At 59.7% G+C, this 25,102-nt stretch overlaps 3 protein-coding genes across 7 annotated transcripts; 2 read left to right on the plus strand and 1 right to left on the minus strand.

Moving 5' to 3' along the window:
* Positions 1–1,746: 1,746 nt before the first annotated feature.
* Positions 1,747–6,391, plus strand: POU5F1 (POU class 5 homeobox 1; the record flags this gene model as incomplete). 2 transcript variants are annotated; one of them, XM_079780159.1, is made up of 5 exons in its annotated part: positions 1,747–2,163; positions 4,736–4,850; positions 5,158–5,288; positions 5,611–5,769; positions 5,915–6,391. In XM_079780159.1, 5 exons carry the CDS (start codon positions 1,747–1,749, stop codon positions 6,176–6,178), a joined length of 1,086 nt encoding a protein of 361 aa, XP_079636285.1. In that variant the 3' UTR covers positions 6,179–6,391. The 2 variants fall into 2 exon arrangements, with proteins under 2 accessions (XP_079636285.1, XP_079636284.1); XM_079780158.1 differs by having other exon boundaries at positions 1,747–2,154.
* A 1,080-nt stretch (positions 6,392–7,471) lies between these two features.
* Positions 7,472–10,977, minus strand: TCF19 (transcription factor 19). 2 transcript variants are annotated; one of them, XM_079780663.1, is made up of 4 exons: positions 10,826–10,977; positions 9,917–10,431; positions 8,480–9,031; positions 7,472–8,230 (listed from the first exon to the last, which is right to left on the minus strand). In XM_079780663.1, exons 2-4 carry the CDS (start codon positions 10,152–10,154, stop codon positions 7,965–7,967), a joined length of 1,056 nt encoding a protein of 351 aa, XP_079636789.1. In that variant the 5' UTR covers positions 10,155–10,431; positions 10,826–10,977; the 3' UTR covers positions 7,472–7,964. The 2 variants fall into 2 exon arrangements, with proteins under 2 accessions (XP_079636789.1, XP_079636790.1); XM_079780664.1 differs by having other exon boundaries at positions 7,473–8,230; positions 8,476–9,031.
* A 674-nt stretch (positions 10,978–11,651) lies between these two features.
* On the plus strand, positions 11,652–24,687 carry CCHCR1 (coiled-coil alpha-helical rod protein 1). 3 transcript variants are annotated; one of them, XM_079779911.1, is made up of 18 exons: positions 11,652–11,984; positions 12,259–12,325; positions 12,485–12,602; positions 14,473–14,776; positions 17,316–17,479; positions 17,575–17,710; positions 17,807–17,917; positions 18,114–18,263; positions 18,648–18,758; positions 18,862–18,968; positions 21,782–21,894; positions 22,057–22,102; positions 22,248–22,384; positions 22,515–22,703; positions 22,785–22,886; positions 23,564–23,715; positions 23,816–23,984; positions 24,229–24,687. In XM_079779911.1, the coding sequence occupies exons 1-18, from the start codon at positions 11,775–11,777 to the stop codon at positions 24,393–24,395; spliced, it is 2,553 nt and encodes an 850-aa protein (XP_079636037.1). In that variant the 5' UTR covers positions 11,652–11,774; the 3' UTR covers positions 24,396–24,687. The 3 variants fall into 3 exon arrangements, with proteins under 3 accessions (XP_079636037.1, XP_079636035.1, XP_079636036.1); XM_079779909.1 differs by lacking the exon at positions 11,652–11,984 and having other exon boundaries at positions 12,174–12,325; positions 12,401–12,602; XM_079779910.1 differs by lacking the exon at positions 11,652–11,984 and having other exon boundaries at positions 12,174–12,325; positions 12,401–12,602; positions 23,858–23,984.
* Positions 24,688–25,102: the final 415 nt, after the last annotated feature.

The following is a 25,102-nucleotide window of genomic DNA, read 5'->3' on the forward strand; positions in this document are numbered from 1 at the left end:
CGTCCAGAAAGTACAAACAGATGGCACAGCAGCAGGGCCTGTGCTCACGGTAAGGCTCCGAGGGCAGACAGGCTCCGCACCTCAGGGCACCGCCTAGGCGAAGACGGCGGCCAGCCAGGACGGCCCCGCGGCCAGCCCCCCAGAAGGCAGGCGCCGCGCCCGCCACGGACCCCAGCCGGCGGCCGGGGTGCAGATGCCCGAAGGTGGCGGAAGTCAGTGTCCAGGCTCAGGTGCTGCTGGCCTTGCAAACTGTAGGGAGCCCCCTGGCTTCCCCGGGGCTTCCATTTAGGCCAAGTTTTGGGAGCAGACAGACAAACGTCATACCCCTGTCTCAGACGACGCCTGAGGGCCACGTTCTGGGCCGGCAGCGAGCCCTGAGGACACGCAGGAAACACCCCGAGGGTGGGCTTGGGGCAGGCTTCCCGCACCCCTAACCCCCAGTCGCTCTCCGCCTCCTCTGCGTCGGTCTGCCAAGCCCCCCACCCCAACCAAGTGCCTCCCAGGGCCCGGAGGGGGTGGGGTGGGTGTCAGCCTTGACGCCGGTGCCTCCAGAGGAAGGGGCAGGATACCTGGGCCCAGCAGGGGGCCCCGTCTGAGGCTCAGCCTTGGAGGGGGATTGGGGTGGATTCCTGGAGCTCTTTCAGCCGCTCGGAGGGGTTTTCCGTGTGAGGGAACTGGGGCCGGGGGGTGGCAGGAAGCTGTCCGCAGGGGAGCCATCCAGGCCCATTCAAGGGTTGAGCACTTGTTTAGGGTTAGAGCTGCCCCCTCTGGGGACCTGGATTGTCCAGCCAAGGCCATTGTCCTGCCCCTCCCCCCGTCCCTCCCAAGCCTCTTTGAACCTGAAGTCAGATATTTTCTCTTCCCCTCCCTTCTGGGCTTTCCCCACCCAGGGCCTTGGGCTGGAGGCTGGGGCTGGGGTGGTGGGGGAGGGAGAACAGCCAGCTAGGTACTGGATGTTGGGGTCCCACAGTGAGGGGTGTCGGGTCCCCCTGTCTGGACAAAGGGTGGGGAGCCCGGGCACAGCCAGCCCAGAGCCTGGCCCTAGAAGGGGCCGTGGGGTCAGCCCTGAGACCAGCGGTGAGGGGCTGTGGAGTGAAGGGTGGCCTGGCCTGGCGTCTGCCCTGGAGGTGGGGTGGGGTTCAGCAGGCTGGGCAGAGGGCAGCAGCCACCCGCAGCTTTGGGGTAACAGAGTTGGGCCTGTAATCTGGATGAATGCCTGGGTCTCTGGACTGGGGGTGGGGGGCCCAGGGTGGCTGATGAGGAATCGAGGGGTAGCCCAGCAGTACTTGGTGTGCACACAATTGACGCGGGGGAGCTGGGCCCAGTGGGCAGGCAGTGCCAGGGTCTTTGGAGAGGGGCCAGGCACCTGGGCTCCTGGAGACCCTGGGGAAGATGAGGGGTCCCGGACGGCTCGGAGGTGTGCAGAGCCCGAGGGAGGGCCGGCGGCGGGCAGGGCGTTGGAAGAGAACGTCCAGATCGGGGACCTGTACCCAGGCCCGGGGGCTGGGCCACGGGACCGCCTCACGGGGCTCCCAGACGTTCCGCTCCCCCAGACGCCACCGCTCCCAGCAGGCAAACACCCTCCGCCTCAGTTTCTCCCACCTCCAGGCCCTCGCCTCCCCCCACCCAGGGGGCGGGGCCAGAGGTCAAGGCTAGTGGGTGGGGTTGGGGAGGGGGCGAGCGGCGAGCAGTGCCTCGGAGAGCCCTCCTTCCACCAGGCCCCCGGCTCGGGGCGCCGACCTTCCCATGGCGGGACACCTGGCTTCCGACTTGGCCTTCTCGCCGCCCCCGGGTGGCGGAGGCGATGGGCCCGGGGGGCCGGAGCCGGGCTGGGTTGACCCTCGGACCTGGCTGGGCTTCCAGGGCCCTCCCGGCGGGCCTGCCGTCGGGCCGGGGCTCGCGCCCGGGACCGAGGTGTGGGGGATCGCCCCGTGCCCCCCGCCGTACGAGTTCTGCGGGGGGATGGCCTACTGTGGGCCACAGGCTGGAGTGGGGCTGGCACCCCAAGGCGGCCTGGAGGCCCCCCAGCTCGAGGGCGAGGCAGGAGCCGGGGTGGAGAGCAACTCTGAGGGGGCCTCCCCCGAGCCCTGCGCTGCCCTGCCTGGGGCCCTGAAGCTGGAGCAGGAGAAGCTGGAGCCCGGCGCCGAGGAGGAGGTGAGTGGGGCAGGGGCGCGGGGTGCTGGCGGCCGGCAGGGGCGGCCAGGGAGGGAGGAGGCCTGCAGCCTTCTTGGCCTGGAACCCGAGGGGAGCTGCAGGGCCGGGTGGGAACAGAATTCCGGCGGAGCCGCAGGGAGGCAGGGCCGGTGGCCTCGGGCAGTCGGAAGCTGGCCCAGGATGGCCTTGCTTCGCGCCTGGCCTTCTTGCCAAGTGTGTCCCTTCCACTCGCTAGGCCTGACCGGGGTCTGGCCACCCGCCTTATTACAGCCCAGCGTCCGACCCAGCTTGGGGTTTGAGCCCCTGCTCCCGCCGGGAGCCTCTCTCGATAACTTGACCCTTATCTTACCCAGTGCCCGAGGGTGAAACCGGGTCATTGTTCCTGAGGTTGGAGGGTGTGGCTGGGTTCGGTCGGCGCTCCTGTTGGGGCTGTGTGGCCGAGTGCAGCGGCCTCACCTCCCGTCCAGTTCAGGGCTGGTCCCCATGGCTTCTGCCTGGGCCCAGAGCCACCTGGTGCAGGGGGCACCCCGCACCCCCTCTAGAGCGAGGAGTACTCAGTGCAGCCGACTTTCTTAAGCTTTGAGCCGCCCTTCCAGGCCATTCCCCAAAGGAAGGCTCGTTCAGTCCTGCCGGGACCACTCGGGGGAATGGGCCAGGCCTCCGAAGAGACCAGTGGGAGCAATTAGAGATCCAGCCGGAGCCTCTGGCCCTCGGAGCAGGGGTGAGCGGTTTCAGCGGCCTCGGAGCCTGCCTCTTGGCTGGAGGCACTGCTGAGCCTTGAATAACAATGGCTGCCACTTGCGGCCCATTTCCCAAGTGCCTGGCTGTGTGCTGGGTTTCCGCCTCGTTATCTCATTAACTGCCACAAACTCTCCCAGGGAGGCGTTATTAGCCTATTTCACGGGTCTTAAACTGCTAAGTGATAAAGCTAGGATTTGAGCTGGGGTTTACTTTATTTCAAACCCCCAAAGTAGGATTTGGAAGAGCCCTGATGGGGACAGCTCTGGGTTTGAAACCTTGGCTGAGCAGGATTGGGAATGGGGGTATCGGGTGTGAAGTTGAGGTGACTGATTACCCTCGAAATACTTCCTCAAGGCTTTCAGGGCCGCGCCAGGCCTAACTCTTCCCCGGGCCCCTGGCCTTCCCTGGGGTGTCCCGGGCTCAGCGCACCCACCTCTCTTCCGTCTACCTTTCCTTGCTGTGTCCTCCACCCTCAAGGCTCAAGGGCCTCGTAGGCTTGACTGCTGCGTTTGCCATCTGCTGGGGTGGCTCTGAGCTGCTGCACCTTGCCCCTTAGCTCGAGGCCCAAACCAGCCATCATTTCCCCAGTCTCCCTGTGTCCAGTTCTTTGGAAAACCACTATCTTTACCTTGGAAATACACCCCAAACCAATACTTAACTGCCACCCTGTCCCAGCCACCCCATCTGTGACTGGATAATGCAGCTGCCTCCCTAGTTACCCCTCACTTCCTCCTTAGTCTCTGGTCACCATGTCAACTGGACTGAACACCTCGCAATGCGAGAGTCAGATCATTTCAACTCAATGCAACATCGGCAGCGTCTGCCCTGCTCACCCCTCTGATCTCCTAGCTCCTCCCCCTTCCCTTCCTCTGCCCACTCATCCCGCTCGCCTGCGGGCCTTGTGCCGCCTGGCCGGTGCCTGCCTGCCTCGCCCCCACCTCAGGGCATCCCACTTGGCTGTTTCCCTTCGCTCAGTGCACCACCTCCGTCTTAGTGGTTTAAATTGTTCCGTAATGCCCGACCCTGCTGCGCTCTGTGATCCTCTTCCCGGTTCCGCTTTTCCACCGTGCTGGCACACCGGATAGTAACGACTTGTCTCCACACCAGCACGGGAGCTCGCGAGGCAGGGCTTTGGTCTGTTTTGTCTACACCGTCTCTAGCCACTGGCTTAGAGACGGTGTAGAATAAATCTGGTGAATTAATCAGTGAGGATGCTTCCATATTGCAAAAAAAGATATAAAAACAAGGGATAGTTGGCTTTTTTGGGGAGTTCAATTACCACACACCCAGGTTTCAGGTTCAACACCACCACCATCCCCTCCCCTCCCCCGTCGGGAGCCTGGAGCCTGCAGGAGGCAACAGATATATGTTTTCCTCTCCCCACACCCACACCTCTCTCACATCAATTTAGAAAGGTGGGATAATCAACTTTTTAAACGCACCAGCTATATGCAAAGCACTTTGTTCATGCCTCTTACGGCACCTGCAGCTTTCTGTGGTGTGTGCGCATGCCGGGTCACAGGCTGGGGCCCCACAGGCAGCTGGGAGATTGCCTCTGAGATGAGAATTAGCGCTGGTGCCTTGATTTCTCCAGGCTGTTCCTCCAGCCAGAAAGCGTCTTGGGTGTTAGAGCTGCCCAGCGGGGCTCCCCGTGACCTGCTCTTCTCAGCGTGTGTGCTGCTCGGGGGTGAATGGCGGCTGTAGATGGGTTGTTTCAGGTGTTGGGAGGGCGGCCTGGACGCAGAGGTATTCCCACAGACCGGGTGGGCCCGGGTGGGCGGGGGGAGAGCCGTGTGCCTGTGTTCTCACACGTCCTCTGCCTTTTTAAATGCCGCCGCAGAACATGAGAGCTCTGCAGAAAGACCTCGAGCAGTTCGCCAAGCTCCTGAAGCAGAAGAGGATCACCCTGGGGTACACCCAGGCCGACGTGGGGCTCACCCTGGGCGTTCTCTTTGGTGGGTCCCCCTCATCATGTTCTGACCCACAGAACACAGGGACCACACCTCCCCTGGGAGCAGCAGCCTGAACCTGGGCCTTTGCTACCAAGGGAATGAGGGCGGGGCTCCGGGGCAGGCTCTGCCCTTGCCCAGGACGAGGGTGCAGAGGGAGGAAAAGATGTTTGGGCCTTGAGCTCCGTCTGGGAAGTGGGATCCTGGTGTGGGACCTTGTGAGCGTGGGAAGAGGTGGTGACCCCTGGGTCTCGGGGTCATGAGGGCCTTTCCTGTTGCCTCACCTTGCTTCTCTTTCAACCCACCTCCCCAGGCAAGGTGTTCAGCCAGACCACCATCTGCCGCTTCGAGGCTCTGCAGCTCAGTTTGAAGAACATGTGTAAGCTGCGGCCCCTGCTGCAGAAGTGGGTGGAGGAAGCTGACAACAACGAGAACCTGCAGGAGGTGAGGGTGAGGGTGAGGGTGAGGGTGGGCGGGGTGCCCAGGGGCCTGCGGTGACCGGGTCCCACTCCACTGCTTCCCCCTGGCTGGCAGCCCTGCTCCTTGGGGCCGCAGCCCTCCATGGGGGGAGGTGATGGCTCAGCGCTGCTGGGCCGGTTCAGCTGCTGGTCTAAGCCTGCCCTTGCAGGGCCCTTCTTTCTTACCTTCCGCTCTGGTGACACCTCCACCAATGCCCTTAGCTGGCTTAGCAACTTGCTCTTGAATCAGACCTCGTGGGTTCGAAGCCTGCCCTCCCAGCTCTTTGTCACCCCTCCCACCTGCCTAGATATGCAAAGCGGAGACCCTGATGCAGGCCCGAAAGAGAAAGCGGACGAGTATCGAGAACCGCGTGAAGGGCAACCTGGAGAACATGTTCCTGCAGTGCCCAAAGCCCACGCTGCAGCAGATCAGCCACATCGCCCAGCAGCTCGGGCTGGCGAAGGACGTGAGTGCCGGCCCCAAGCTCCCTGCCCCCACCCCCTGGCCCGAGCTCTGGTGCCTGCCCTTCAACCGCTCTGGATCTGTTGGGTTTGGGCTAAATGACCCACCTGGAGTTTCTGAGCAGGTCACTCTCCCTCCCCCGCCCCCAGGTGGTCCGAGTGTGGTTCTGCAACCGGCGCCAGAAGGGCAAACGATCAAGCAGTGACTATTCTCAACGAGAGGATTTTGAGGCTCCCAGGCCTCCTTTCCCAGGGGGACCAGTATCCTTTCCGGTGGCCCCAGGGCCCCACTTTGGCCCAGGCTACGCGGGCCCTCACTTCACTACGCTGTACTCCACGGTCCAGTTCCCTGAGGGGGAGGCCTTTCCCGCTGTGCCCGTCACCCCTCTGGGCTCCCCCATGCATTCAAGCTGAGCTGCCTGCCTTCCCGGACGGGGAGCAAGGGAGAGAACCCGAGATAGTCCCAGGGCTCTGGGATTGAGTTCTTCTCACTATAGAATTGGGAGCACCAACGGTGTGGGGGCAGGAGTTTGGGAGCTGGTTGGCGGGAAGGTGAAGTTCAGTGATGCTCTTGATTTTAATCCCCTATCACTTTGATTTTAATAAAGAAACCCGGGACACAGTGGGTGGATACTTGTGTCTTTGGTTCATCCTCTTCCTTACTAAAAGGGCGGGGCCGCACGCAGATGACCCTGAAGCCAAAGTGCGGAACCCACTCGAGTCACCCAGTGGCAGGGGAGCTGGGCCTGGAACCCAGTTCCTTCGAAGGGGCCCTCAGAGGCAGAGCCAGTTCTTAGGAGCTGCTCGTGACACAGGGTCCCAGGGGATTTGAGTTGAACTTATTTCTGCCCACAGATGCGGTTACTCACAGACCACTCCCTACTAGGAGCTGGCCTTTTGCTTTCCCCGCTCTGCTTCGGAAGTCCTCGGTGGCATTGTGCTAAGAAGTCCAGTCTTTAGGTCCTTATTTCCTCTGCATAGAGCCCCGGCTAGAAACTCCTGCTTGGTGCCAGGGTCCATGAGGTTTCCCTTCATTGTGCCTGTCCTGTCCACGAGTGACTCAGCAGACCCTGCGCGCGTTGCCGCTACCACATAGGGGTCCTTGCTCCTTCCTCTGTGGAAAAATAGGGTGGTAAGCCGAGGTAGGAGTGGAAAGGGGTGGACCTGTGTCAGGATAAGGCAATGCCCCACACATGGGCTGAGCTGACACGGGTCCAGGCAGCGGCTGCTCTAGCTGGTTCTCTGCCCTGCAGTGCAGGCACACCTTGGTTTAGCGCACTTCACAGCTGTACTTTGTCAAATCGAAGGCAAGACCCCCCCCCACGAGGAAAAGATGACGGCTCACTTTGTTGCGGGGGTCTGGAGCCGAACCCGCAATGTCGGAGGGCGGCCTGCACAGGTTCTGCCATCTACGTGGAACCGGCCAAACCCCAGCCACCTAGCTGTAAGGGCAGTGGATGTTTTCCTTTAAACTAGAACCCCTCATTACCTGGTTTCTTTTTTCCAGGCTCCAACTTCATCCCATAGATTTGCACTTTTTCAATGACCAGGTCTGTATTTGCCTACCTTTTCCACTCATCTCCCCTTCCCCTAAGAATTCACGTTTTCCAAATCTTTCCAAGTCCATTCTACCCAGAACCGGAAAGCAATGCGTATCAGACCCACAAAGGAATAACTCTAGCAGCAAATTATGAATATTTTCTTTCTTTATTTGGAAATGGAAACAAACCTCTGCGAAGCCAGGCCACAGGCTACAGACATGGTCAGCGGTAGGGTTAGGGTTTGGGGCTGTCGCCCTAGGTTTTCCCAGAATGTCTTAGGCGGTGCCATCCAAGTTGAGAACTCACTTGTCTGGGTCTGGGGCTTCATTTTCAGGCACAGGTGGTCTCTAGTTGATGCTCTGATCAGACACTGAGGGCGAGACCTTTCCCGCTGTGCCCGTCACCACTCTGGGCTCTCTAGTGTCCTCGACAGTAAGGATCTATGACTTGTAACGGAATTTACAGCTCATAGCAACTTCCTGAAGGCATTGTCTTTGGCAGGAAGCCATCTCTCTGTCCCCTTGGCCACAAGGGCCTGTTCCAGACCTGGGATCCATAGCAATGGGCCCTGCCCTGCAGTCATCCCCTCCTGCCGAGGCAAGAGAAGAGGCATTTCTTCGGACCCACCGGTGTCCCACTGTGTCCACCCATGGCCAGCTCTAGCTGGCTCCTTGGTGGTGGGCCTTAGGTCTGGACGCCCATGCGGCACCCTGGGCACCGGAAGTCAGCCTCCCTGGCAGCCTGGACACTGCAGCCAGCACAGGCCACGTGGAGCCAGAGGTCACATCCATCACACTGAACCCAGGCCACCGTTTCTTCCTGGGGCAGGCAGCAACAAGGGGCTGCACAGGGCTCCCCGCCCCCAACCACAGGAGGAGTCCTGGGGCTGCTCCCGGGGTGCTTCGGAGGATGCCCACGCCGATTTCTGAAGAAAAACAAAAACCTGGTCACAACCTGTAGGAGAAGCCTAGAACTTTTCCTTGGGTGAAAAGAGTGGGTCCAGGTAGACTCACCAGAGTGGTGAGCCTGGTTGCTGGAGCTCACCTGGTTGCCATTCCAACCTGTTGTCTGCCCGCTGCCCACCTCCTCCCCAGCCGGGGCCACCTTCCAACCTGAGCATCTAAAAGGAATGGGAAGGCAGGGCAGCCAGACGGTGGCCTCACCACTTACCCACCGGGTGTCAGCGGCATCTTCTCTACACAGAGTTTCTTCCGGGGCCCTTTAAGCACTGGGGGGCTCTCGGGAGCCTCTCTCTCATCATCCAATTCTGCCAACACTCGGTGAGCTGATTTCCTTCGGTTTCTTGGGGTTGGGGCAGAAGGGGTGGTCCCCTCTTTCCCATGGGGAGTGCGGGGAGGCAGGCTCGGTGGCCCACCCCCGCTCCTGGAGAAGGTGAGGGGCTGCGGCTGGAGCTTGCTGAGGCTGCCAATGGAGTTGAGGATCAGTGTGGCTTTTGGTGCAGGGGACAGGGTGCTGAGGGGACGCTGCGGAGCCCCCCGGGGGGGCAGCATGGGCTGGAAACCAACCCCGGCTCCCTCTTCTACCCTCGACCGTGGGATGGTAATGGCAGCGAAATCTTGAGGTTTGACTCGGACTTGCTGAAACATGAAGTAGAACTCCGAGGGGCAGGTTCCTGGGGGCCTTTCAGGGCCAAAGGTCAGAAGGTCACCATCGCTCAACTCCAGCCTGTGACCCCTAGGGAGTCGGACATTGTTGACCAAAGTCCCTGTGGATGGTGGGGCACCAGACATACAGGGAATGACAAAAGCAAATGACCAGTTAGGAGTGGAGAAAATGGCCCTGAGTTTCTGGGGAACACGAGAGAGGACGCCTGACATCAAATCCTCACATTCTCCTGCGTCTCCGCAGGTGGCATCAGATCCTAAGCTCTTTCTGAGCTGGCAACAGGTTTGTTCCGCCGCCCACAGAACATGGGAGGGAACATTCCATTGAGGTCCAGTGTCAGACAGCCTCACCCTCATCCAGCTGCCACTCGGCATAGCTCAGACTCTGGGTTCCAATCCTGACGCCACCTCTTACCAGCTGTTACCCTGGACAAGTTAACCTCTTTGTGCCTCATTTCCTTGTCTGTAAAATGGGGATGTTCATGCCCACTTGCATTCAATGAATTTAAAACAGTGCCTGGCTTAATAGTAAGCACTAAATGAAGGCGCTACCATAGTTACCCCCACACGCTCCTCAAACGGACTCACAAAGTCCTTCCATTTCCCCCAAGAGGAAAACTAAGACCCAGAGATGAAGTGACGGCCTGAGGCTGCTGTGACTACCTCCACGGCAGGGAGTAAGACATGCCCACATCATTAGAACAGTTAAACATCCTAACTGCCCAAGACAGGAACGAGTGTCTCAGCAAAGGCGGGAATCTGAGCTCAGACCGCCCCCCCCCCCCCGCCCACAGAACACCCCATGGATATTTCCCTGATGCTGCCCCAGGCTCTGGAACCACCTCCTAGCCTCTGTTGGAGCTAAATAGAGACCGACAAGAGTCAACGTGGCATGCTTCTGGTGGAAAGAGGTCCAGACTGATAGGGAGCAGGCAGGTCCCTGTGGAATCCCTTAATCATTCCACCCGGAACTGCTTACTGCTCACCTTGGCTGCTGTGGTCCTCCAGGCTGACCCTCCAGTCATCACCCTGGCGCTCAGCGTGCAGCTCTGCATGGACTCCAGAGATGAAGCCGGGCTCCTGTTGGGGCCGCAGGGCCACATCACACAGGTCGGCCCTGCAGCCCAAACGATAGGTGCAGCCAGTTCCGCTTGGGGGGTGGAAAGTGTAGAGGTCGCCGCCCCTGCCGCCCCCAATGCGCAGCAGCTGGAAGCAGGGCAGCATAGGCAGTGCACACCTCTTCCACTTCAGGGACCCATCACCTTTCCTTCCGGGCCATGCACGGTGGTCTAGGCTCACTTTCTGTCTGGTGCGAGCCTGAGTTATGCTTTGTGCAATTCCAACTTTGAGCACAGTCCCTGAGCAAATCCAGAATGCAAGGGTCCTAGGCACGCGATGCAAAATGGCTGTCAAGTAGCTCCAGAGCGGAAAAATTCGGGGCACTATGGCACCTTGGATGAGCCGGATCCTCGGGCCGCAGAATTTCCCGGGAGCCTTCAATCTGTTCGAGGCAACATACCATTAGGCAGCTTCCGGGGAACTGTAAACTGGTGTGCTCCTAATTCTGCAATGCTAACTTGTCACCCCAATGACATTTGGAGAAAACAGCTTTTCCCTGTCAGACCCGCTTATCCAAAGGGAGTAGCCAGCCCTCCTGCTCGCCCGCGCCTCGCTCTTCTGGCCAACCCCTCACTCATAACTAGTTAGGTTGAAACCCAGTGGGAAGTGACTCCACTGTCGCCCCCTACGTTTTCCAAGACACTGGACCTAAACCCTATCTGCCCGGCTTCTCGGGGTGGGGAGGGGGATGGGGGGGGAGAGAAACAGCTCCCCGAGACGATGCAAGGCAAACCTAGCCTTCTGCCCACCCCAGCCCAGCCCAGGGTCGGATCTACCGCGTGGTACGGTCTCTGCAGGCAGTGCCGGCCGGCGCGGCGTCCGGGACACTCGGGCTCCGACCCGGTGGGCGCTCCGCAGCTGTTTGACAGCCAGGGCGCGGGGCCCGGAGGGGCGCGGCCTCCGCGCGCGGGCAGCGCAGACCCCGCCTTCGGGATTCCCGGGTCCGAACTTGGCGCCCGCAATCCTGCCTCGTGCCGTTCCTGATTGGCCATCTTCCGGGTCGCCTCCGTTCCATTGGTCAGGGTCAAACGCAGGTCCCGCCTCAGCCTTTTCTGATTGGTTTACAAGTTTTCCCGGGTCCCGGAGTTGGGAGGAGCCGCCAGGGCGCGGAGACAGCAGCGCCAGCATCCGGCCCGGCTTTAGACACTACTGCGCCTGCGTGCACCTCTGCCCCGCCACCGGGCCCGCTCTGCGCAGGCGCGGTCAGGCCGGAGGCTGGCCGGGAGCCAGGTGCAGGCTCTCGCGCTAAGTGAGGGCCTCGGGAGCGTCGGTTGGGGGAGGGAAGGGGCTGAGCGGGGCCTCGGGGGTGGGTTCCGGGGCTGGTCGGGAAGAGGGACGGGCGGTGAAGGAACGGACGAGGTGCAGAACAGCCTGAGCGCTCAGCGTCCAGCGGGGCGAAGGCTCGGTGTCCCGGGGGGGTGGGGCTGAGGGCGGGAGGCGGGCGCGGGCTGTGGAGCCGGGCAATGCCTTCAGGAGAAAAGCAGATTAGAGTGCCGGGCGGGCGATAGGACTCGCAGATTGGGGGGACATAGGTGGATTTGGGTGGGAGGGTGGGAGGCCTTGAGCCTCGGTGCCCAGGACTCTGGCGGGAGCAGGGTGGGCGGCGGGTGGGAAGCTGACGGGATAGTGGACGGGAGGTAGTGAGATGTCCGGAAGCTGGCTTTTCTGCCCGGGGATCTAGGCTGCCTGGACCCCCCGGGGTCCTGGGGAGCCGCGCTGCCCGGCATGCGGCCACATCCCTCCGGGGCCAGGCCTTGGGCCAGCGCTTTAGTCGGGAGGGACCCGGGGGTCCTGGCTTGGTGTGTGGATGGGCTTCCCCCAGGCCTTGCCGAGCCTTGGAGGGGACTCTGGAGCCTGGGCTCGCAGCCCCTGCACTGCACACCTTCCTCCCGCGCGACCAGGAATGGCAGAGTCGGTAGAAACTTGAGGAGGAGGGTAAAGGCGCGCCCGGACCCTGAACGTTTGAGTGAAGCCCGAGGGCTCCCTCTCAGCCTCTCAGTAGAGCCCCCGCTCCTGGCTATGGCCATGGTTCTGCCAGGGGCCAGGCTGCGCCCAGCAGGGGTCTGTGGGCGTCTCTTCTGGGAAGTAGGAAGAGAGGAGCTGGCCCGGGCCTGGCTCTGTCTGAGGACCGTGACTGTCTTAGGGGCTTTCTCTTTGGAAGGTGGCCTGAGCATTGAATTGCAGTGCCCTTGTTTCTCCTCTTGTCCAGGGGAACGTAGATGGCCGGACACAGAATCTAGAGGCTTCAAATAATGTGGAGATGTTTCGACCTTCAGGTCAGTGGGACCCGGCAGGGGACTGGTGTTGTCTCTCCCCGGAAACTGACCATCTTTGTCCTTGTGATTCCTCAGGTTCCACGGGGCTCATCCCCCCATCCCACTTCCAAGCTCGGCCCCTTCCAACCATGCCAAGAATGGCCCCCACCTGGGTCTCAGACCTTCCCCTGGCCCATCGAGGTGTCTCAGAGAGGCGGCCAGACATCCAGAGGCCTCAAGGGATCATGTGGGAAGAGGACGTTTCTGGCGATGGGCAGGAGCCGGGGTGGAGGGGCAGGTAGGGGTCCATTGCCCCTTCTCAGGCTTGCTTGCCAGTGACCCTTCACTGAAATAGGTTCCTTACCCTAGTCCAGACCTTAGTTCCATAATTTGTTCATTTATCCATAGCAATTCTTGGTGCCTACAATGCATAAATAGTAAGAAGAGCATGCGAGATGCTAGGGGTGGGGATAACAAACAAATAGGAGAAATCCTGGTATCAGTGATTTCCTTAAAATTCCAAGGGAAGAGACACTGACCATCAGCTGACCGTAGTCAGGCAGGATGCGGAAGTTCAAACTGGGCCCGTGCCCTGTGCTAGCGTGGCCTCCTTCTGGCGGGCGGTGCTGGCGGAGCGGGCCATGCTGTTTGTTGACGTGTGGTCTGTAGAGCTGTTTAATGATGGTTCCTGAGTGGCTTTCCCTGATAAACTGGCAGGCCGTTGTGCATTGTGCTCTAGAGTGGGATTGCGGGTGGGTCTCCCTGGGCCCCACCAGCGGGCAAGGAGCATGATGACGACGGAGCACCAGAGCTGATGTCGGGACACAGCTCTCTGTTCCTAGCGTGGCTACCGGCTACGGTCCTGTGGCCATTCACTTCGTTTCTGCAGGCTGTCGTTCCGCTTAAAAAGTCCTGCGGCCCGGGCCTCAGTGCCGGAGCCGTGCCAGGAGCCGGGTCCCAGGTGCTTTCAGCCAGCGGTTGCCAACCCGTGGTCCGTGAGGTCCGAAAGGTGGCGACGGCTGCTTTAGGCTGCAGGGGCACCAGGAGACTTCCTAAAGGCTGGGACTGTAGTTTATTGATGTGCTGTCCTCCCGAACCCCTCACTCAGTGTACCTGACTCTAGAGGTGGTCTGCGCTCCCAGCCAGCACCTGGCCGTGTTGGTACTGGGCGCTCTTAAACCAGAATTCAGAAGCCGCTCCCTGTGCTTCCAACCTCTTCACTTCAGAATGTGTGGCCCAGTGGTCAGCACCGTTGCTGTTACGACATCAGCCGGTATACAGCTCTCTCTAGAGCAGCGGTTTTCAGCCTTTTTCATCTCATGGCACATAAACGAATTATTAAAATTTTGCAGCACACCAAAAAATGTATTTTTTGCCAATCTGACCAAAAAATAGGTATACTTTTAATTGATTTACAAAATAATAATAATTACTTACCCTTTCTGCTTCAAAGTGACTTTTTAAAAAATCAGGTGCTGTCCTACTTGCCTGGCTTAGTGATTGAGCGTTGACTTATAAACCAGGAGGTCATGGTTCGATTCCCAGTCAGGGCACATGCCTGGGTTGTGGGCTGTATCCCCAGTGAGGGGCATGCAGGAGGCAGCCAATCAACGATTCTCTCTCACTATTGATGTTCTATCTCTCCATCTCCCTTTCTGAAATCAATGAAAATATATTTTTTAAAAAGTTAAGTAAATAAAAAGTTAGGTGCCTATACTTGTATATAAGGATTTCTGATACCAAGAATAAACCAATCAGATGCAACCTTATTCGACGTGACCAATAAGATACAACTCTTATGTGATCTATATATTTATGGTCCAAGACCGAGTACTCACACCCCACAGCTATTGTGTTGGCTGTTGTCACCTTTTTTACTTGACAATCTAAGGGAAAAGAGGTCAGTGCCCCTGGCTAAAGCGTCAGGTGGTGCATGTTTTAAGAATTGTGGCGCACAGTTGATAATCACTGCTAGAGAGCCATGAGCCCAGAGACTAGACCTAATATGCTTAGTAGGGCCTTGGTGAGTGGCGATGGTGATGGAAATGCAGAGACTCCTAAGTCCAGCTTCATCCCCCCATCTCCCCACATGTGAGCAGAGGGATCTCTTCGGGGTCACCTTCCCAGCCCCAGAGACAGGTCTCACCTGTGCTACCCTGTCTCCCAAGGTCTGTGGAGCTGCAGGGGTCACAGGCCCTGCGCCAGCAGGCAGAGCTGATCTCTCGGCAGCTGCAGGAGCTGCGACGGCTTGAGGAGGAGGTCCGGGTCCTGCGGGAAACCTCGCTGCAGCAAAAGATGAAGCTGGAGACCCAGGCCATGGAGCTGGAGGCTCTGGCACGGGCAGAGAAGGCTGGCCGAGCTGAGGCCGAGGGCCTGCGTGCCGCCCTGGCTGGGGCTGAGGTTGTCCGGAAGAACCTGGAAGAGGGGAGCCAGCGGGAGCTGGAGGAGGTTCAGAGGCTGCACCAGGAGCAGGTGAATGTGGGGGTGGGAAGGCCTCACCTTCACAGGGGATCTGGGCAGGGGCTTCCCCGCAGAGAGCAGATATGGAAAAAGACGCCCGTGAGCCGCGGAGGGATGAAAAAGCATGCCCTGGAAAGAGGGGGACCTGGTGTGTTGTTCTTACTCAGGTGGCTCTTGTTCCCAGGACTCAGCTGACCACCCACCACCTGAAGCCCTCCTTCCCCTCCAGTAGGAAGTAGTCTGTCTTCCTACCTCACTCTGGGTCCCCAGTTAATACCGGCGGGGTGGGCCCCGAGGTGAGCTGGGAAGGAGACTGTTCAGTTGGTAAGCATTTATCAGTGCTTGCTCTTCCATCCCTGAGACAGGAGCTGGGCCTCTGGTGAACACACCAGCCAGTCCCTGCCCGCCTGGGTGCAGCTGGCGGCCTAGAGGGCGACACACATTAAACACTTGATTTAACCCTAAGTAGTTGCCTGCCATTGGGAGAGGTGCCGTGAAGAAGGACAGCGAGCCTTAAGCTGGCAGGGAGTTAGGAAGTCCCCTAATCGGTCCGCATGTTAAGAATGGAACCTAAAGACAGTGGAAGAAAACTGGGTGAACTCATGGTAACCTGGAGTGGGGAAGGTCTTTACATGTGAATCAGGATCCCGAGCCACTAAAGAAAAGATTGGAATGTTGACTTTATAACACTACTGGTAAACTTAGGAATGGCAATAAAAGTAAAATTAAAGGACAACTGGGAGCCCTAGCTGGTTTGGCTCAGTGGGTAGAGCGTCGGCCTGTAGACTGAGGGGTCCTGGGTTCGCTTCCAGTCAAGGGCACATGCCGGGCTTGCGAGCTTGACCCCCGGGGTGTGCAGGAGGCAGCCAGTTAATGATTCTCATCACTGATGTTTCTATCTCTCTCCTCTCCCTTCCTCTCTGAAACCAATAAAAAATAAAAAAAAAGGACAACTGGTAAATTAGGAATAATATTTACAGCTCATATCACAGAAAGAAGCTAATATCCCTACTCTATAATGTGTGTGTAGAAATTGATACAAGGAAGTCGGCAATCCAGCCAGAGATAGAGTTAGAGAAAAATATAAATGGCCTTTAGATTCACCAAAGATGCATAATGATAAGAGGTGACTTTTAAAATATATATTTTTATTGATTTCAGAGAGAAAGGGAGAGGGAGAGAGAGATAGAAACATCAACGATGAGAGAGAACTATTGATTGGCTGCCTCCTGCAGGCCCCCTACTGGGGATCGAGCCCGCAACCCTGGCATATGCCCTTGACCAGATTCGAACCTGGGACCTTTCAGTCCACAGGCTGACACTCTATCCATTGAGCCAAACCGGCTAGGACAAGAGGTGACTTTTGTTCTGAGTAGAAGTTGGCTTGTCGGGCATGGGTGGTGGAGATGGGAGCTGCTGACATGGGGCAGCGTGTGGGACAGGAGGCGGCCAGAGGGGTTTGAGTGCAGGAGCTGAGGGGCTCTGGGTGGTCCTGGGACTGAGGCTTCAGGCCCATCCAGAACTTTATCTTAAGGACAATGAGCGCCCGGCTTAGTGGCGTGGCTCAGTGGTTGAGCGTCCACCCATGAACCAGGAGGTCACAGTTCGATTCTGGGTCAGGGCATATGCCTGGATTTCGAGCTCAGCCCCCAGTAGGGGGCGTGCAGGAGGCAGCCAGTTGATGTCTCTCTCATTGATATTTCCTCTCTGAAATCAATAAAAAAATAATTTTTCAAAAAAGGACAGTGAGCAACCAGTGAAAGGTTTAAAACAGGGAAATGACATGATCATATTTGTGATTTATGTCCAAAAAGTTCACTCTAAATGTGGCGTGGAAATCGGGTGACGGGAGACCGACTGGAGATGAGGACAGCCGTGTTCCCACTTCCTGGTCTGTCCCACGATCCCCTGTGTCCCTGACACCACTGAGCGGTGCAGTGAGGAAAGGCGAGCCGCCCGCCTTCTGGAGCTTCCTTTTGTGTGGGCCGTGGGCCTGCAAGGTCCTCTCAGACGGCAGCAGGTGCCGGGGGCCAGGGGCAGGCAGCTGGACAGAGCGGTGGTGGTGGGCATTGGAGGGCCCCGGGAGGCTCCTGAGGAGGTGGCGGAGGTGACATGTGGAATCTGAGAAGAGCATAGGAGATGGGCTCAGAGCAGTGGGCAGGGGCCCATGCAGGCCTTTGCAGCCGAGGGAAGGAGCTGGGCTTTGCTCAGAATGCCAGCCGCTGGAGGCTCCTCAAGACTGGTCAGGGGTGGTTGCTGTCATCTAGACCGGAGGTGAGGGTGGCCTCCCTCAGGCTGGTGGCCAGTGGAGAGAAGTGAAGATATGATTTGGGGGAAGTCCAGACAGGAACTGCCGATGAGTTGGAGTGTGATGGGGAGTTAAAGGCTCCAGGGTCGGCCCCATTTGCCAGGCCCCTGAGGCCCTGTGGGCGCTGTGTTGGGCTGTGGTCTAAGGTCACGGGAAGTGGGAGACAAGGCCAGAGCCAGGGGCGATTTGGAAAGCCCAGGTGTGGGGGTGAGCCAGCCCCTGCTGAGACCCCTCTCTCTGCAGCTGTCCTCCTTGACACGGGCTCACCAGGAGGCTCTTTCCAGTCTGACCAGCAAAGCCGAGGGCTTGGAGAAGTCTGTGACCGGCCTGGAAGCCAGCAGGGCCGGGGAAGCCAAGGAGCTGGCCGTGGCCCAGAGGGAGGCTGAGCTGCTGCGGGAGCAGCTGACGTAAGTGGGTGGGGGGCCAAGGGGGGCCCAGCAGGTGGGGGGTGGGGTGTCTCCACACCCATTCCATGGCTGCCCCATTCCCACACTAATCCTAGCAAGACCCAAGAAGACTTGGAGGCTCAGGTGACCTTGGTTGAGAACCTACGCAGATATGTGGGGGAACAAGTTCCCCCCGAGATTCATAGCCAGGCATGGGAATCGGAGCGACGGGAGCTTCTAGAGACTGTGCAGGTGAGCGTGCAGGCGGGTGGCCCAGGACCTGGGAGGATGTACGTGCCCCAGGAGAGAAGGGTGCAGACCGGCGCTCTCCGCCCTGCTCCCTGGCAGCACTTGCAGGAGGACCGGGATGGCCTGCACACAACAGCGGAGCTGCTGCAGGTGCGCGTGCAGAGCCTCATGCACATCCTGTCCATGCAGGAAGAGGAGCTGGCCAGGAAGGTAGGCCCCTCGCCCCGCGCCTCCCTGTGGGCGGGACCCTGCTGAGAGCTCCCCTCCCTGCACACACACCTCTGCTCTCAGTGGCTCCTGTCACCTGGGCAGCCCAGAGAGAAACCAAGATGCAGCTTCCTCCTCTGCTCCCTCAGGAGCCACACTGACCGCTTCCCCCCGCCCCCCTCACCCCCCCCTGCCGCAGGTGCAACCGTCAGATTCCCTGGAGCCCGAGTTCTCCAGGAAGAGCCAGGCCCTGCTGAAGCGCTGGCGGGAGAAGGTGTTTGCCCTCATGGTGCAGCTGAAGGCCCAGGAACTGGAGCACGGAGCGTGCATGCAGCAGCTGAAGGGACAGGTCACTTGGCGCTCTCCCTCCCATGGTTACCCCTGTTTTCTTTACATAAGGGGTGGCATTTAGTTAACCAGTGTTACCGAGTGGCTGCCACGTGCTGGGAACAGCCCTAAACAAAGACAGAGCTTAGGTCCTGGAGCAGACACCACAGGCCAGCAGACGGTTAGATAACTCAAGAAGTCATGTGTGCTGTGAAGAGTGGGGTGACCCACCACACGACAGACCAGGGTAGGATGGTGAGGAACGGCCCTCCTCAAGGTGCAGGGCACATGCTTTGCGTGGAGACCTGGACTCCGACTCCATTCTCAGGAACCCAAGCTTGTCCCCCTGAGTGGAGTTCTCTCTGAGACCTTTGCTCCCAGTGTCCGCCTGCCTCTTCTCCCCCAGGTGGCAGAGTTCCAGGAAAGAGTGGCCGCCCAGAGCCAGGAGCAAGCCATCCTGCAGCGCTCTCTGGAGGACAAAGCTGCGCAGGTGGAGGTGGAGCGGATGGGCGCCAAGGTCAGAGTCTGCCGCAGTCAGGGGCTAAGGGAGGCCTGGGAGCCCCGGTCCATGGGCCAGGGCCCCGGAGAAGGGACCCTTCCCTTTATTGTCTCCTTCACAGTCCCTGCAGGTGGAGCTGAGCCGTGCCCAGGAAGCCCGGCGCCGGGGGCAGCAGCAGACAGCCTCGGCTGAGGAGCAGCTGAAGCGTGTGGCCAAGGCTATCAGCAGGTGTCTGGGATAGAGGTGGGGGTACGGAGTGGGGGGTAGGATTTCTGCTTCCCCAGCCTCCCAGACACCTTGGAGTTCAAGAGCCTTGGGCAAGCAAAGCTGGCCACTGGAGGGTGCAGGCTGGAGGATGCGGGCTGGAGGGACTTAGCCTCTGGAGGATGCGGGCTGGAGGGACTTAGCCTCTGGAGGATGCGGGCTGGAGGGACTTAGCTGCTGGGGTGCAGGGCTGGAGGACTTGGCTGCTGGGGTGCAGGGCTGGAGGACTTAGCTGCTGGGGTGCAGGGCTGGAGGACTTGGCTGCTGGGGTGCAGGGCTGGAGGACTTAGCTGCTGGGGTGCAGGGCTGGAGGGACTTAGCTGCTGGGGTGCAGGGTGGAGGACTTAGCTGCTGGGGTGCAGGGCTGGAGGGACTTAGCTGCTGGGGTGCAGGGCTGGAGGGACTTAGCTGCTGGGGTGCAGGGCTGGAGGGACTTAGCTGCTGGGGTGCAGGGCTGGAGGGACTTAGCTGCTAGGGTGCAGGGTGGAGGACTTAGCTGCTGGGGTGCAGGGCTGGAGGGATTTAGCTGCTGGGGTGCAGGGTGGAGGACTTAGCTGCTGGGGTGCAGGGTGGAGGACTTAGCTGCTGGGGTGCAGGGCTGGAGGGACTTAGCTGCTGGGGTGCAGGGCTGGAGGGACTTAGCTGCTGGGGTGCAGGGCTGGAGGGACTTAGCTGCTGGGGTGCAGGGTGGAGGACTTAGCTGCTGGGGTGCAGGGTGGAGGACTTAGCTGCTGGGGTGCAGGGTGGAGGACTTAGCTGCTGGGGTGCAGGGTGGAGGACTTAGCTGCTGGGGTGCAGGGTGGAGGACTTAGCTGCTGGGGTGCAGGGTGGAGGACTTAGCCATGTAAAAGCTCCTGTGTTCATCTTCTGGGGCAGCCCCTCTGCATCCACACCAGGTCACTCTGGCTGCCATTGCCTGTGTGGCTGGAGGTGAGGAAGCGCCCTCCTGCATTTGGTCCAGTGACAGCCTGAGCTAAATGGAGCCCTCGAAGGGTCCCACCTTCACAGCTGTTCTCGGATGGGGAGTGTGGGGACTTGTTCTTACTTCCTCTTTAAAATTTTACAGGCATGCCCTGATTAGTTGGGGAAAATTATCCAAAGCTATACACTTTATCGGCGTGTAGGTATCCATTTAAAATGCACGACAGCTCCTCCTTAACCAGTTGCAAGTCCCGCTGCATTTCCTTCCTGACTCCTTATAAAGCCTTCAGAAGGGCCTCTAAGGAGAAGCGAAGCTTCTGGTGCTGGGAAGCACCCCTCCTCGCCTTGGACATCGGGGTACCTGGTCTGCATGGAGCTCTTTTTTTCCCCCCAATATGTTTTTTAATAGATTTCAGAGAGGAAGGGAGAGGGAGAGATAGAAACAGCAGTGATGAGCGAGGATCATTGATTGGCTGCCTCCTACACACCCCCTATCAGGGATGGAGTCCGCAACCCCGGGCATGTGCCCTAACCGGGAATCGAACCGTAACCTCTTGGTTCACAGGTCGACACTCAACCACAGTTGCCAGGCCTGTGTGGGCCTGCTGGTTTGTTGCCTGGCTCTGTAAAGGTTTACTGCTACCCCAGCTCAAAATCGCGTTGCAGGATGGACTTTGCCCACTATCCCCTTCTGTTGAATCTGTACCTTGTGGACTAATGAACTTTAAAAAATGATGGAAGGTTTCACGCACACATGGAAATAGAGCGGGTAGTTCCGATAAACTACCACCCGAGTTCAGTCCATCGCACGCGCTCCCACCTGCAGGAGAGCAGTCAGACACGCTGTGGGCAGGGTTTCCTTTGGTGTGAGGACATACTGAATGGGCCTTGCTAAGGGCTAATTGCCAAAAAGCCCACAGCCCATGCTTGCCTGTGGCCAGATGTGTTAGGTAATTTATAGACGGCTTGGAGACCTTATCAGAAAATGGCTTTAATAAGAGCCACGGAAGGGGTTGGAACCACAATGCAGTTTCAGGTAAAAGTGCCGAGGGGTCCAGCAGGCAGCCTTTGTGTCTGCCTGTTTTTCTGTTGGCGGAGACGACTGCCCCCGAGGTCCAGCCCTGCCCCTGGTTGCTGCCGTGCCTCCCCCCCCCCCCCACCGGGCCTGTTTAGGCTTCTGGGTCTTTTGAGCCATGCTGGTTCTGGTGGGGGCCCAGCCGGCCCACAAAGGGATGCACCTGGCCTTCCCTGGGGTCGGGACCCTGGGAGGGATGACCGTGATCTCTGATGGTAGATACACAGGCACTTAGTGCTTCCTGGGAACGGGTCCCTTAGAAAACCGACGGAGGCCATGGCTCTGTTCCTCAGGAAGAGGCACCTAAGTGCACCCCCCGAGTGTGGCACAAGTGCGGGGAGGCCCCCACTGCAGAGGCACCAGGGCCTGGGGCGGAAGTCTAAATCCGCTCGAGATGCGCCAGCCTGTGGCATCGCTTGGCCCCGCAGAGCCCTGTCTGCTCCCCGCTGACTGCAGCGGCACTGGGCCCAGATGGGGTGCCCATGAACCTCATGGCGGCTTTACTGCAGGGGCCAGAGGAGAAGCGGGGGACCAGGTGATGGGCAGCCGGGCGCTTTGATGTGGCAGTCGCTCCAGGGCTCAGGCCCCAGGCTTTCCTGTTTGATGGCCAAGGAGCCCGGGCACGACTTGGCCTCAGCTTTTCTTTTCCCAACTCCCGATTTCCCTGCCCTGCTGCCCGCAGCTCCGCCACAGAACAGGCCAGAGGGAGGGTCCTACAGCAAGCAGGTCAAGTGGTGGGGATGAGGTGGGTGGAAGGTGAGCGGCCTTGTACCTTGTCCAGCTTTCAGATCTGGCTCCAGAACACTGTGGCCGAGGTGGAGCAGGCTGCAGCCCGGCTGCCCAGCCTCAGTAGCCGAGTCAGCTATGCCGTCCGCAAGGTCCACACTATTCAGGGTGGGTAGGCAGATGCCAGACCAGATCTGCCCCGCCCCGTCCCTCCCGGCCAGCTGTCTGTTGCCCGTGTCCATCCTCCTGCCTGCTCCTCAGTTGGAGCCTTTCCCCCTTACTCCCCACCTCCCTTTCCGCTCCAAACGCTGCTGTCTGCCTTCCTCCCAGGTCTGATGGCTCGAAAACTGGTCCTTGCTCAGCTGCGCCAGGAGAGGTGAAGTTTGGGGCACTTGGAAGTGGATTGGAGGATGGTGGGGGGCTTTCAGGTGTTGGTTGTTGGGACCCAAAACAATAGGAATGAGGAGGGATGGGGTGAAGGAGTCAGGCAGCTGGGTGACCCCTCCCCCACTCTGTCTCAGCCACCCTCAAGCCCCGCCGACCGAGGAGGTGAGCCTTGAGCTGGAGCAGCTGCGGGAGGAGCGGAACCGCCTGGATGCAGAGGTGCAGCTCAGTGCCCACATCATCCAGCAGGAGGTGGGCCGGGCCCGGGAGCAAGGTACGCCTGGTCGCCTGGCCTGGGTCCCTGTCTTCTGGCTGGGACAGTCGGCGCGCTGGGGGTTGGGGGCTGGGGGCTGGGGCCGAGGACATGGAGAGGACCAAGGGAGCCTGAGCCCACCCCTTCCCAGGGGAGGCGGAGAGGCAGCAGCTGAGTGAGGTGGCCCAGCAGCTGGAGCAGGAGCTGCGGCGGACCCAGGAGTCCCTGGCCAGCGTGGGGCTGCAGCTGGAAGCGGCTCGCCAGGGCCAGCAGGAGAGCACGGAGGAGGCCGCCAGTCTGCGGCAGGAACTGACCCAGCAGCAGCAGGTCTACGGGCAAGGTGTGCAGCAGGGAAATGGGCGTGGAGGGTGGGGTCCATGAGCCACAGCTCCCCGACACCCCATGTGCGCCTTCACCCCAGCTCTGCAAGAGAAGGTGGCGGAAGTGGAATCCCGGCTGCGGGAGCAGCTCTCGGAAGCAGAAAGGAGACTGAACGAGGCCCGGAGGGAGCACGCCAAGGCTGGTGAGGCTCGCGGGGTGGACGTGGGTGGCCAGGAGTAGGAAGTGTGCAGACAGGTTATTTTAGAAGCTTTCTGTGAAGCTCCTGGGAAGTATGCAGGTGGGAGTTACCAGGGAACGGCCAGCTGAGTTCTCCGGGCAAGCACCCCAATAGCCAGCACCCTCCTCAAAGGCGACGCCCCTCCACGCCTCCCCACCGCGGACCCCAGCTCTTTATTAGGAAAAATGTCTAACCCCTTGCAAGGGAGGACAGTCCTGTGATGCGCGCCTGCACCGTCCTGCGCCTCGGCCCAGCCCTCACTCACCCGCCACACTGGTTCCTCTGCGCACACCACCACTCATTTCTGGGGCGCCAGTGAATTACAAGCATCATGGCTGTTGACCGGCATCTCCTACAGAGAGGAAAGTGCCCCGTATAGGCTCAGCGCCATTGCCACATTGACGGAAATGTACATTCGTTGGACAAAATGTCATACTCGGTCCATATCCAGACTTCCCCTCAGGGCTCCGGAAGGTTCGGGTGGGGAGCAGATTTACAGGGTCCTGGAGCGGCAACCCCTCTCCCTGTACAGAAGGGACGGTCACAGGCTGGGACCCAGCGCTCCTGCCCATCATCCCAGTCTTGTTTTCATGGTGCCTCGCGACCTCTGCCAGCCCACACCTGTCCCTGCTTCCCCACAGTGGTCTCCCTGCGCCAGATGCAGCGCAAAGCCACCCGGGAAAAGGAGCGGAACCAGGAGCTCCGGCGCCTGCAGGAGGAGGCCCGGAAGGAGGAGGGGCTGCGGCTGACCCAGCGCCTGCAGGAGCTGCAGAGGGACAAGAACCTCCTGCTGGTAGGGGAGGCGGAGGCTGGGCTGGGCGGGGAGTAGAGGCGTGGAGAGAAGAGGGGGAGGCTCTGCCCTGCTAGGCGGTGTTGAACCCTCTCCTTCCCAGGCCACCTTGCAGCAGGAGGGTCTCCTCTCCCATTACAAGCAGCAGCGACTGTTGGCAGTTCTTCCTCCGCTGGATAAGGGGGGGTCTGTGCAGCCCAGCCCTCGGCCGGCAGGGCCATCGGCACCGGCACCTCCAGCAGCAGCGCTTGGCCCCAGGGCAGCCACTAAAGGTAGTGGTCTAAGAGGGAAGAGACAGGTCGGGGGTGGGGGGGGGGGCGCTTCTGGAATCTCCACCGCAGACACTCCAGTGCATGAGCCTTGTTCTCTGTGACCCTTTATTCACATCTGCCATGGACCTGAGCACCCCTTCCATCAAACCCCCCTACCCCCCGCCCCCAGGGGCAGCCCTGCTCCTCTGCACAGGACCTCATGGCCTTCTCTTGTCTGGCTCCCATCCCTGGTCTTCTTTCCCAGAATCCCTCTCTGTCCTGCTGGATGACCTGCAGAGTCTGAGTGAGGCCATTTCCAAAGAGGAGACCGTTTCTCAAGGAGACAACCAGAACTCTCCTGCAGCCAGGGGCTCGGAGTGCCTGGGTGCTCAGGGGGGCCCAGTGGACCAGGAGGATCGTGAAATGGGGTGAGGTTTGGGGGCCTGTCCTCGGATACCAGCCACCAAGGTGTCTGGATTCTGTGCCTCAATAAAGATGACTAAATAGCCCTAGCCGGTTTGGCTCAGTGGATAGAGCATCTGCCTGCGGACTGAAAGGTCCCGTGTTCAATTCCAGTCAGGGCTCATGCCTGGGTTGCAGACTCCATCCCCAGTGGGGGGCATACAAGAGGCAGCCGATCAATGATCTCTGATCATTGATGTTTCTCTCTCTCTCTCCCTCTTCCTTCCTCTCTGAAATCAATAAAAATATATATTTTTAAAAAGATGACTAAATAGAGCCATTGCCCGGGTGCACTGTGTCTGGGACTGCTCCGTGCACTGCGCCGGGAGACGTGAGAGGGGGTCCCACACAGAGGGCGCCTTTTCCAACCCCTTTCCTAGTTGCTGGGAAGCTTTTTGAGAAGCTCCAGGTTTTCTTTATTCTCTGGTTTCAAACTCTTTACCTCTGGAGGGGATCAGCGCCAGAGTGAGGAGGATAAACCACTCGGCAGGCAGGGCCCCGACTCGGCCCGAGGGGGTGGGGGGCAGGCAGGTCTGTGGGAGAGACACGATGGACAAGTGCCCACTGAACAACGAGCGTTGAAACAAGTGCTGTGAGGGAAAAGGAAGGACGGTGATGTGACAGGGCCGGCGGGGCAGGGCGGCCTCTGAGGGGGCAGGGTGGCCTCTGAGGGGGCA

This window comes from Cnephaeus nilssonii (assembly GCF_951640355.1).
Source record: "Cnephaeus nilssonii genome assembly, chromosome: 9".
NCBI lineage: Eukaryota > Metazoa > Chordata > Mammalia > Chiroptera > Vespertilionidae > Cnephaeus > Cnephaeus nilssonii.

Bases quoted from the DNA above. Each gene is read 5' to 3' on its own strand.
- TCF19 (XM_079780663.1), bottom strand. From the start codon at position 10,154: ATGCTGCCCTGCTTCCAGCTGCTGCGCATTGGGGGCGGCAGGGGCGGC. The intron at 9,032-9,916 runs GTGAGCAGTAAG...CACCATCCACAG, and splicing joins GGAGGACCACAGCAGCCAAG to GGACTTTGGTCAACAATGTC. The intron at 8,231-8,479 runs GTGGGTAAGTGG...GTTTTTCTTCAG, and splicing joins GAAGATGCCGCTGACACCCG to AAATCGGCGTGGGCATCCTC.
- CCHCR1 (XM_079779911.1), top strand. From the start codon at position 11,775: ATGCGGCCACATCCCTCCGGGGCCAGGCCTTGGGCCAGCGCTTTAGTC. The intron at 22,103-22,247 runs GTGAAGTTTGGG...ACTCTGTCTCAG, and splicing joins GCTCAGCTGCGCCAGGAGAG to CCACCCTCAAGCCCCGCCGA. The intron at 22,385-22,514 runs GTACGCCTGGTC...ACCCCTTCCCAG, and splicing joins GGGCCGGGCCCGGGAGCAAG to GGGAGGCGGAGAGGCAGCAG.